The 12227-nt window shown below is 40.1% G+C and overlaps 1 protein-coding gene across 3 annotated transcripts in view; it reads right to left on the reverse strand.

The window, feature by feature from the left end:
- The window catches only part of VPS13C (vacuolar protein sorting 13 homolog C), a 76358-nt gene that overhangs the window by 23875 nt on the left and 40256 nt on the right, over positions 1-12227 (reverse strand). For all 3 annotated transcript variants that reach the window (XR_010441623.1, XM_064722575.1, XM_064722574.1), the window contains 12 exons: positions 11370-11539; positions 10582-10820; positions 10136-10365; positions 8681-8773; positions 7813-8178; positions 6583-6672; positions 6007-6162; positions 4727-4991; positions 3189-3352; positions 2653-2774; positions 2130-2424; positions 363-752 (listed from right to left, as the gene is read on the reverse strand). Coding sequence is in view for 2 of the 3 variants with exons in the window: in XM_064722575.1 (XP_064578645.1) it covers positions 363-752; positions 2130-2424; positions 2653-2774; positions 3189-3352; positions 4727-4991; positions 6007-6162; positions 6583-6672; positions 7813-8178; positions 8681-8773; positions 10136-10365; positions 10582-10820; positions 11370-11539 (2580 nt within the window). In the remaining variant the exon portion in view is untranslated. The remainder of the gene's footprint in view (positions 1-362; positions 753-2129; positions 2425-2652; positions 2775-3188; positions 3353-4726; positions 4992-6006; positions 6163-6582; positions 6673-7812; positions 8179-8680; positions 8774-10135; positions 10366-10581; positions 10821-11369; positions 11540-12227) is intronic.

Consider the following 12227-nt stretch of genomic DNA (forward strand, 5'->3'; position numbering starts at 1 on the left):
GAAGGAAATAATCAAATGAATAGTTTTTCAACCATTGTCAGGTAAAAAAAGTTATTTAAAAAATTCTAAATTCAAAAAAAAAATCGACTTTTTTTCCAAAATCCAAAAGTATTTAAAAAAACTCCTACTGCAGTGTTATTCACTTGACCATGTAAACGTCACACTAAAATCAAAAGGAATGTATGTAACACAAAATAGAATATTTGCAGTGTGCATTTTAAATGTCCAAGTACCAAAGAAAGCAGCAGTCAAATTAAAACCTTTAGACTTAAAAACTACATTAAAATATCCCTTTTATAACAAGTGTGTGTGTTTTCTCCCTCAGAACATGGCCTAAAGATTGCCACCAAAATTAAGCATACCTTGTTCTTACTAAAAATATTTTTCTTTTTAAAAGAGAACAAAACAATATCTCTGTAGTCTGCTGGATGCTTCACATGAGTGTCTTCAGCTCGGTACTGCAGAACTCGGGAGGTCTTGTTGATAATCCAGTAGGGGCTGAACACAGCCAGGACCATGTGGCCGCCGACCCGCCTGGCATGGATGTAAACATCCACGGCCAGCTCTGAGGCACTGTGGGACACGAAACGCACAGGGAAAAATTCACACATCCCATCACAGATTTTGAGATGGCCATGCCAGTCTTTGCCTTGGTATTTTAACAACACAAGCTCCATTATTTCTCCACTGATTCTTGAGTGAAAAACATCTGCAGCACTGCCTTCAGTTAATTCACGGTCTTCTGCGGTTCCCTGTAGCAAAATTAGATAAGGTAAATTAAGTTTTCAACACAAAAATTAGATTTTATATGCTGGTTCAAGAACCAGTGTTTTATTCTCTTGTAAGATGTACATTTCAGATACCTCAGTAACCCATGTCTTAATCTCCAATCACTCTCACTTGAGATTGATCCTGTGAATAATTTGAGAACAGCACTTTACTTGCAGAGCAGTACAGAGTGCTTAATTCTGGATCTCAGGGAGGCAAACTTGCTCTAACATATTCCCTGTTTCCACCCCCTCCCTCTCTCCTCCATGATTTCCAAAAGATTTTGGCAGTGATCTCTTATTCATAATTTTGCAATACTGGGTGTAACACTGCACTGGACTATGCTGCAGATACACAGCCAGGATTTTTCACACTGAAGAACCCCCAAGGCACAGACCTGCCAGTTCTGCCATGCTATCTGGTAGCACAGCTTGGCTCAGGCAGTGGCATCCAACAACAACAGCTTTCCTAATTTTTACTGATAAAACATTTTTACTGATAAACACTATATTTAACTGTATGGAATAGTAGCCAGGCTTGATTAGCCCAGGGATGTGAAGACAATAAATACAAACCCCTGTACAGGTACAGTGACTTCAGAAATAGATATGAATTACTGGTTTCTAGCTCCTCAGTCAAGGCAACACCACTCTGTTCTACATTCTGTTACTCCAAGTACTGAAGTACAATGGAGGTGAGGAAAACTGGGAATAGTGCCATTGGGATGTTGGAAAGAGTGAAAGGAAGATCTCAATGAATGTCACAGCCAGTTATGCAAGCAGGACAAAACAGAACAAACAAAGATGGTGGTTCTAAATGCTCACACCTCTTGTATTTACTAAAATCACTCAGATTAATGAAGAAATACTAGATACTGAAAATACTGAACAGACAGGAGGAAAACTGTCTGTGTAGCATTCTTCAAGGATTCTTCCCATTTGTGCAAAACCTCACAATAGTCACCAGTAAAGAATCAGTGTCAGAATGGAGAGAATTTTCATTTTCTACATAGAAAAAAAGCTCTAGAAATTACAGGTGCTTTCTCTTACACCTCTTCTTGTGAAGCTAAAGACAGCTTGCAAAACACAAATAGAATCTCAGAAGTATTATAAAAGAAAAAGACTAATCCAGTACAGGATTCCTGATAAAGGAGCAAGGCAGAGCTGGTCAGGTACACACAAATTTTTAAAAAAATCTCCAAAACATCCAGAATGATATATCAGCCTCATTCATTTACAACAGAAAATACAAAACCCAACATTCAGCATCTTCCACACTACATTCACCTTCACTTCTAAGTAAATGCATTCTTACTCAAAACCAAAGAAGGGATTTACAAATAAAACCATGAAGTAACTTACCTCAAGTAAAAATCTCAAGGTGTATGGTAGAAGATTCCTCACAGTCAGTGTAGGGCAAAGGTGGATAATGTAGGCAGGATCCAACTCCTCTACAGAACTTGAAATAAAACTCAGTTCATCAGGTACAGCTGCTGAGCTGATTATTAGAGGCAGGAAATTGGTCTCAGTGGCTGGGCACTGTAACAAGCACTTGACTTCATCACTCCTGTGTAGCTCTTCCCTCCAGGCAATGTAAGTTGTAGACTCCTTGTACTGACCCTCAAATATTCCTGTTGGTTGGACATACAGATGGCACCTGTAAGAAAACAGCAGGAATTGTACACAGTGGCTTTGCACTGACACCTAACTTCATCTATTTTAAAGTCATGGCTTTTGCAGCACACTAATTACCTAACAAAGACAGCACTTTGGAGTTTTAGTCCAGTCAGGATGACTTTCACATGCAAATTAAGGTTTCAAAACTAATGCTGTATTTGTGCATCAGTGTGACACAGACTGGCCCTACAGAACAGAGGAAATGTACCTGTATGAATGCAAAGGAACATGAAACTCTTCTTCTGGCTTGGATATGCCAATTGGCTTCAGCAACTTGGAGCCTTTAGCCAGCTGGTAGATCACAAATGGAATTGAGAAATGGTTCTTGATCTGGAATCAGAATGAGTAAGTTTTCATTATATTTCTATGGTACGAATTTCTACGGTACAAATTTCTAAAGGAAAAAGTATCAGTAACAACAAGGAAAAGCAACATTAGTAGATATAACCAAATTACTCTAGAAAACAAACTTGAGCTGTCTGAATAAACAAGTGTATCAGAAAACTCTAAGTCCCAAGAAATGAAAAACATGCTTAAAATGTCACGTAGCATAAAAAGCATCCCCAATGCTGAAGATATTAGAAAGGAAAAACCAAAGGAAAACTCACATAACAAACAGAGCAAAACACTTAGTAAGTGCTTTTAAGCAACATTTTGGAAAAGTACGATCTTGAGGAAAGGAAGCAAAGGAAGGTGGCTGATGAAGAGCAGTGCTGCCAGGGCTGGTGCTGGGGTGGGTTTTACCTGCAGAGGGGAGCGCACAGTGATGACTTTATTCCCTTCCGTGGCGTCGATCTGCACCAGCACCGAGTCGTGTGGGGGGCGCTCGGCGCCGGCCCTGACGCTGTACAGGCGCCGGCCTGGCTTGGCCACGGGAATGCTCAGCGCCTCCTGGTATCCCTCCAGCTCTGATCCATAAAAACACACAAAACACACTATTAGCAACACAAATCACACTACCATTTCCTATTTGAACAGTGCTTAAACTACTCAAAACTCAGCAACAACCAGAACCAAAGTGTTGGAATTCAGGACATCCCTCTGGCTGTCCTGGATTGCCCAAACCCCTGCCAGGGGGCTCAGAGACCTTGGCACAGAGCCTAAGATGCCTCTGCCTTTGATTATGACCCATGGAAAAAATTACCAACCTTGCATGAGGATCTGCAAGCCACGACAGTCTAAACAGAATAATAATTAGTTTGTCACAGGGTGAAAAATAGATTTTTTTGGGGTTTTTAGAATGGGGGTTCAGGGGGCAAGATGGAGGAATCTGGGCATGTCCAGCCTTTCTCCTTCTTGGCCTCCATCTTCTGCTGTGCTGTTGGCACTTTTGGATTGGTTTAAGGTAGAAGCTCACTGTCTAACACAGGTGATGGGTATTGGGAAGTTATGGTCAATAATGTACACGCAGTTTTTAGTATAAAAAGATAACACCGCCCTGAGGGCAGCCAGAGTGCCTCTGTCTGACCTGCTGAACGAACCTCAGCAGGCCAGAGAAAGAATTTTATAGATAAGAAACAATCAACAACCTTGAGAAATTAGAATAGAAGAGTCCTGACCTCTTCTTCGGCTGCTGGGCTGGGAAAAGAGACTTTCTGACATATCTCAGGGTCACTGTGAGCAGCAGAAGTCTCAAGACCAAAGTATCCTTAAGGTGCAAAAGCACCTTAAATGGTACTGAAGTACCACTGGAGGAAAGCTTTGGGGTCCAAATACTCCTCAACTCCACAACTTTAGATTATGATTTATACACAGCATGGGGAATACTGCAAGCAGTTTTTAAAGGTATTGGTTGGCTGAGTTAAGGAACACAGAACACACCTTGTATCACCTTCATATGGAATGTGATGGAAAGGGAAAAACTCAGATGATTACATATTAGTGGCTATTGTAACCTGCTTTCTCAGGAATATTTCCTGGCAAAGCTAAAACCACAGCATCATAACTGGTCTCAAGTAGCTGGGTAACTACAGAAAGCCAAATAAAAGTAGTGATAGGAGAAAGGGAAATGCTGTTTAACAGGAGCTGGAACACACAGGCCTGTGTCACAGGGGCCTCTAAGATAGTTTATCAATGACTCCACTAGAATGGCTTCCAGTTCTCCCAAGGGGTAGAAAAAAATATCACTCTGGAGCAGAGGAATTTCCCATCTTTTTAAGAAGCCCAGTACATGTTTTGTGGTGTTTTTTAATTGGCATCAATATTAACAGGTAATTCCAACACAACACACTTGACCTGAATTTCTACCACATTGAATTAAACAGCATTCCTCAGCATAATACCTAAATTTAAAGAGAAGACAGAGCTTTCCTGTCGGTGCAGTGCAGACAACCTTCCTCGCTGGGGTGCTTCAAAAACAGAATATTCCAGTTCCATGCTCTGACCAGTTTCTATTTCATTCACATTTTCTTTTTCAACTGAACCCACTATCCGAAAATTGGAGCTAGGAATCACTTTGAGAGGAACACCCAGGGCATTCTTCACTATGATAGGTGCTGTCTCTTTAAAGGAATAGCCAAAGGTGGATGCAGTTGCTTCTGAAAATGCCTGTAAATAAAAACATTTACAATATGTCATACATAAATAGCCACAATAACACATCTATAAGGGCTTTAAAAGACAGTTCCTAGCAAATATCTTTTTAATGAGGGGAGGAATTAAATACAGCAGACCTATGTTTTGTACAGTAATATTTCAGGCAAGTACAGTTATTTCCAGAGAATCTAATTTCCTTCTGTGATTTGCTGCAAATGCTGATGCTACAATAACCCTTCATGCTCCTCACAGGGAGTCTTTCCAAATCTTAGGTTTGAGAGAAACATAAGATCTGGGACACAGAAGTCACAAGGAGATGGAACATGTACAAGCTCCAAATTCAATCACAACTTGCACTTACAAACTTACAAAACTTTGTTTGGTTACACAGAAGCCAGAGCAACTGACTGCCAATACAGACTGACAGTGTAAGTAAGTACTTACAAAACTGCTGTTCATTCAGAATTAAAAAATAAATAGTCATATGTCACATTCTGTAAAAACAGATTGATTTAGTGACCAAAATTTCCCCACCCCAGAAAAAAAAGGAGGGAAAAGTATCCTTGACCATTCATAAGCACACCTACTACAGGGGTAAAAGGTATTTTTAACACATGGGACATTCTACTCCTGCAGTTTAAAGGCCAATCCTAAAATGCACACTTTTCTTAGTATTCAATTAAACAGAAAACATGGAAAGGGAGTAAATTTTTGTTTTAATATTTCAGAAGGAGTATGGTAGGAAACAGCTGTGTTTATTAAAGCATTTCATGTTCAGTTAACCTGCACATGTGACACTTCTTAAGTCCTTCATGGGCATATTTGTTGGTCTAACACAGAAGCTACTTCTTTCAAAAGATAACCCCACCTTTTTGCTGAGCCTAAAGGAGCTGAGTAAAACTCCTCAGCCCTTCCAGGCAACTTTTGTCAGAGCTGCAGAGAAGTCATTTGACTGGGAGCCAATATAGCTCTTAAAACAAAGATAATTCAGAATTTCCTATGGAAGCACATAGCTGATTGTTATTACCTTGGCTAGGTTACTGAAAACAGCAAGACAACATTTGGATATTGTTATGTTCATTGTGTCCATTGAAGAGATGTTAATTGCTGTTTGTGGCTCAGGAATAACAATGAAATCATCCCCAGGCAGCAGACTCCTCTCCTGGACAGGGTTAGTCTTCATCTGAAAGAAAAATTCCATTAGACAATTACAAACCTAGAGGTTACTTTCTCCTATGTTAAAACAGGAAAAAAATACTTGACTTAGACTTGACAATTGTGCAAGCAAAGTAATATCTAGTTTGGCTTGTAAATCTCAGATGTTTTAAGCAAAGATGGAAATTTTATACCAACACAGGAGGCAAATTTGTTTCTCTTCTCTGCATGGTTACACAGTTCACTGCATCCATGCACTGATAATTCACATTACAGATAAACTTTAAGATCTCTAAAGAAAGATTTTTTTAAATTTTTTTCATGTAAAACTGCATAGCTCCTTCAAGCAACAGCATTCAGAAGGTCAATGCCCCATAAACTTTTAAAGAAATTTGAAAATAGCAGCCTGTACAAACCATTGCACATAATGTCAAGTATCTTTACACACCTCTAGCTTTAAATTCCATTGCTTCCTTCCTCCTTCAACTCGTTCAATAAGGGGCTCCCACACTGCATAGGTTTCATTGTAATAATGAACCTAAAGAAATAATCAAAATTAAATAAGGTATCTAAATACAAAGCAATTATTATGAAAAACATTAATAAGAAAACAACAAATCTTCATTTCATGTTTTGGAGGTCTAGCATTAACTTCTAATGATTTTAAACACTAATACACAGAAGTGTAACATATAATATATTTTTCACAGAGTTTTTCAAGAGTTCATTTCCTGGCTTGCTTTGAGAGCAACCAAGCATCCTGGTAATGCCATATCTTTTTAACACTTTCAATTAACATAATCAAGTGTCTTATCTGCCCCCACATGGTTTGAGAGAAAGACTTTGAGGCCAGGAACTTCACTGCCACAAGTACTTTTTAGTACTATGAAATAACAATTAGTTGGAGCCAACTATAGTAGGAATCTGGTCCATTGGAATGATTCCTCTAACTCATAGCCAACACCAAGGTTTTCATTTCTTCCATCACTGCAGATCTGAATAGAAGCTGTGGACTCAGGAGTTGTGGATGCTCCCTTTCAGCTATTCTGCTTCTTCCTCCTGGAACCACAGTGAACTCCCCCAGGGATACACAACCAAGCATCCAAACTCCACCATGATTTGTGCACAGGGCAATGGAAGAAAGATACTTGAATATCCAAGAACAGAATGAAAAATGAGGTAATTTGGTAAAATGACAAGGGGTAGTAAAGGCATTGCATAGAGCAGCTGCACATCTGGCTGCATGAAATTCTAACATGCTGTCTCCATAAGAGGCTTTTACCATCTCAGAATGGAATCTCATTTTGCAAAAAGAGTGTAACTTCTACCTTAGAAATAAACACAATGCTGGAGAAACAAACAAAATGGGGGGGCAAGAAGAGTTAAGTGTGACTATTCAAGTAAGCCAAGCTCATTGTTCACACAGCAGAACCTGAATATGCAAAAATAATACAGAAACACAGACTAGATTATTTCACATTACAACTGCCTTTAAAATCTATTGACTTCCAACTTTGTGTACAAAGCACATTATGCTCACTTGCCTAACTAAAGAACTACTGAGAGCATTTCAATTTAAAGCTATCATTAATTCAGCACATATAAAGTATATTAAAAAGTTATGTGAACTCAGGCACTGTGCAGAAGTGTTTTTAACTAGGAGTTTGACCCCACATACCTCCAGTGACATATCAGCAGTGACCTCCATCAGTGAGGACCAGTTTTTAAGGACACCTGAAAATGCAGATTCCACCAACAATAAAGGGACAGTCCGATGGCCCAGGCCACATTCCAAGGTCATCTGAACTGATTTCACTACAATATCAAATTTCTCTTGCTTCAGAATTTGTTCATGGTCCCTAAAAGTTTCTGTTGCTTCTGTGGCTATGTCAACACCAAGGAACCAAGCATTGCACTCATCCACAGGCTTCACTTGCCACAAGTTCTCAGAAACTTCTGCTGCTCCTCTGGAATCCTCCTCTGCTGTTTTGGGTTTTAGGGCAGCCATAATGGTCACAACAGTATTCAAAATTATTGGTGATATCTCGAAAAAAGAAAAAAGTCTTCAATTAAAATACAAAATCTATGATAAATAGAAATAGCAAACATGAAAAGACTTTTCAGGGATGCAACTTAAATTCCAAAGAAAAGAATCTATTCGTGGACCTCCTCCTGTTTTCCTTTCCTTTGCTGCACCACCAAAAATAGTGGTGGCAGCAGGGGAAAGAGCTATTTTGTAACTTTGGAGGGAAGTGGTAGGAGGAATCCTAGAATCTGAAGTATTTAACTTATTCCTTTCTAGTCAAGGGACTGTCAAAATGACAAACACACAACTGCTTTTTCCAACACAGAGCAGTTCTTAAATGCATATTTCTGGAATTAGACTCATGGGGAAATAAAAAATTTAAATAACAATATGCAAACAAAATAAAAATTATAATAATAATAATTTTTAAATCATTTTTTAAACCCTACACAACAACAAAAAACAAGCTACAGTTTGAGAAATGTAGCTGTTCTTCCAAAGACAATTTTAATATTCTTACCTTAATAGTTAGTTCCTCCATTGTTACTGCCACAGTGTGTAACCCTGAAGTGTGCACCATATTTTCCATGACCAAAAAGCATGGCCGTAACACCTGAGTGAAAACAATTTCATTATTAAGGTGACTCTTTAAATCTAAGCTTTCCATAAGGTTTTGTATTTTTTTCACTCCATAGGCCAAAAGGGCATTGATCCCTGAAGCAACAACATGTCTCAGAGCAAAACCAATCCATGTAGTGCAACAACCCCACATCCCAATCTGCACAAGCACCACTTTGTACTGGGAGATTAAAAGCCAGGGAAATAAAAGCTTCTGACATAATGCTTAAAAATCAGACAAAACAAAAGCCCAACACACAGTGATAAAAGTGTAAAAAAACCCCTGAATCATTAAAAAACCGAAATGTTTAAGGGAAGATAAGCACATGTGAGATGAAGCACATGGGCCACCTTTGAGGCTCCCTTGGCAGGAATGTGCCCATGAAGTTCCAGACCAAAAGCTGCTCAGGGCTCCACTGCACCAAGGAAACCAACAGGCACTGAAAAACACTGCACAAGTGTCGGGTTTTCTCGGCTGTTTGAGGGGCCTGGAAAGGCCCGAGGTGGCCTTGGGGCAGCCCGCGTATCGAAGGACGAGAAGAGGCTTCAGTTCTTCTTTCGGTTTTTATGTTTATTAATTGTTTATCTAAAAGATTTTCTTTCAGCCCGACAGAGCTCTGCTCAGCAGCCAGCCATGAGCACACTGTGTGCCCTCCGGCAGTCACCTATCTTTATACCCATGGTTACGTGTACAATATTTATCATTTTTCCCCAATACCATTTATTCTTATTGTTGGGTGCACTTTCAGTAATAACCAATCCAAAAGTGCCACCATCACCACAGAAGATGGAGGAGAAGAAGAAGAAGAAGAAGGACAGGACACGCCCCAATTCCTCCATCTTACTTCTCTAAACCCCCCTGTACATAAATCCTAAACCCTGTGTCTCACCCTCTAATTAACCAATCCCTTCACCATTCACCCCGGTGAAACCCTCCTGTCCTCATACAGGTGTCGTCTCCTGTGTAGGATCAAAGTCCAGCCACCAGACACTTCTGGAACATTCCAGGACTCCCGAGCCCCCCAAGGGTGCTCTCGGTGGCCCGGCATCCCAGGACTCAGATCCTGAGATCCCACACACAAGGTCCTGGGCTTCTCAACCCCTCGCAGAGTTTCTTCACTAAGAAACTTTTAATGTCATTTACAAATGCACAGCACAGGTTTCAGACAGAGCTCTAAGTGCTCAAGTCCTGCACCTACTGATAAAGATTCACCTTTAAATGACACAGGCCCCTCCTCTCTCCTGAATAATCAGTGATATGAAAACAGAGTTTTGAGTGCTACAGATATGCCAGCAAAGGGACATGCCTGCCACCCTTCTAATTGTTTATTTCACCATGAAACACTGGTTTCCTTACCGTAGTAACATTCTTGCCTTGTTTTTCTTTGAGAAAAGCACAGGCCAACACTTTGAAGGCCATCACTTGAGCAGTCATCCTTTGTGCAAGCTTGTCTGATGTCAGAGAAAAGTCACATTGGAAGGAAACTTTTAAGGCAGGGGCATCAGCACTGGTCAAGTTAGCAACAAATACAATTTCTGGATCCAGAATCACAGCTTTTACTGTCATGTTTGGCCGTACAGATATCTCTGTGAAAACAAGGTAAAAAAACCACCTTGAATATAAAAAGCAGATAAAGGAAAGCCATCTACTCTGTCAGTGGCCAATCTACACATCCTGAAGAATAAAATAATTTCTTAAGTCTGATGCCAAGACAGCATCTTGAAAACTTTTGGATGAATAATTTTCAGTACGAAATCTGCAAAGGAGGGAAATGGAGGTGTGTGGAAACTGGTTTTACAGACCTGTATCTGCCTTGGATTTCCCAGCAGCAACTTGCTTTAATTGGAATTGTGCAGATCCTTCAGCTGAAGACACTGGCATTGACTTAATGAAAAAATGTGCTACTGCCAACAAAAATTCCATACTAGCACATATGTACAGCTTGTCGAGGACAGCAACAACTTCAGTTCCATTTTTATCCTGCTTGTATCTTATATCAATCATAGAAGTGTCATTTGTGTCATCTTTCTTGTCTATCATTCTGGAAAACAAGTTCAATAAGAAACATCTCAAACATCATAACACATAGATCCAGGAAAACAAAGATGCAGAAGTACTGCCATTTTTAATCCCCACGCCCTTTATAAAGAAGAATTACTATATAAACAAGCTGTGTTTCTTCTAGAAATAAAAGGGTAGAGGCTTTTCCAGCAGAAGAGTAATTTCATTTACGACTAGTTGCTACACTTTTGAAAGTATGCATGCAGCACATGACAATCACACTGAAGTTTCAGTGCACACAACTCTCTCCTTGAGGCTGGGTGTCCTCTATTCAGCTGTTCTACAGTTTACTGCAATATGTGAGCCTCCAAGATTTCTTTTTGTTTTAGACACCTTGAGAAATCAACATAAAAGAGTAGAAACTTCTTGAATGTTATTAAAATTGTTCATTGCTTAAGCACAGAGTATTACAGGCCACAACTGACAGCACCACTGAGTTTTATCAATCCCATGTGAAGCAAATACCGAACAAGGAAAAAGCCTTCCTCATAAGCTGGAGTTGTTTCATTTCTGATGCATTCAAACCCACCTTGCAGTGACATTCTGAATTCCTTCCCTGAGATCATCCAAGGTGCATGCCTTGAGTTTGACAGTGATGTCCATGGAGCCATCTGAGAAGATGTGCCCTGCGGATGCCATGAGGTGCAGCCGGAGCTCCCCGAGGCGCAGCCTGTCACTGTGCACTGAGAGCAGAGACCCCTGCACAGGGACACAGGGCAGGGTTAGGGACCCTGAACAAAGCTGGGACACGTTTGCCTTGCTCCCAACCATGAGCATCCTCATCCAGCAACTGAAAGATCTGACTAGCCTGTTGCTGTCATCAGTCCTCCACTCATACAAATGAGTTCAAGAAATTCACTGAGAAAACCAAAATCCTGCTGGGCTGCAGTGAAGCTGTTTCTGCACCACACTGGCAGCAGTTGCTCAGAATGCTTCACTGAAGGACAATCCATTTGAACTCTATCCCTCCACTCCCATCACTCTAACTCATCTACAAGAGCACCTCAGCAATAAGTGGGAATTATATGGCAGTGAAATTAAAATAACATCCCATTACAGTGTCCTTCCCTGTGAGGCTCACTGCACAAGAACATCTTAAAAGTTACACACAATAACATTCACTATACACAAAGATGTATAAAGCAAGCACCTTCACATCTACACAAAGCAGACTTGATTAAGTCATAAAAACAAGACAATATTTCACATTTTTCTCTTCTGTTTTCAGCAGAGAGAGGATGCCCATGATTGCTCATACCCAGGGATATGCAAGAGGAAATTATGGGTAATATATAGCTTGGATCTGCTTGCTAACTCTAGAGGCAGCATGCATAGAACTAGCACTGCCTGAACTAACAATTTCTACTTTTGAAATATTTATTTTTAT

The sequence above is a fragment of the Zonotrichia leucophrys genome, chromosome 10 (assembly GCF_028769735.1).
Source record: "Zonotrichia leucophrys gambelii isolate GWCS_2022_RI chromosome 10, RI_Zleu_2.0, whole genome shotgun sequence".
Taxonomy (NCBI): domain Eukaryota; kingdom Metazoa; phylum Chordata; class Aves; order Passeriformes; family Passerellidae; genus Zonotrichia; species Zonotrichia leucophrys.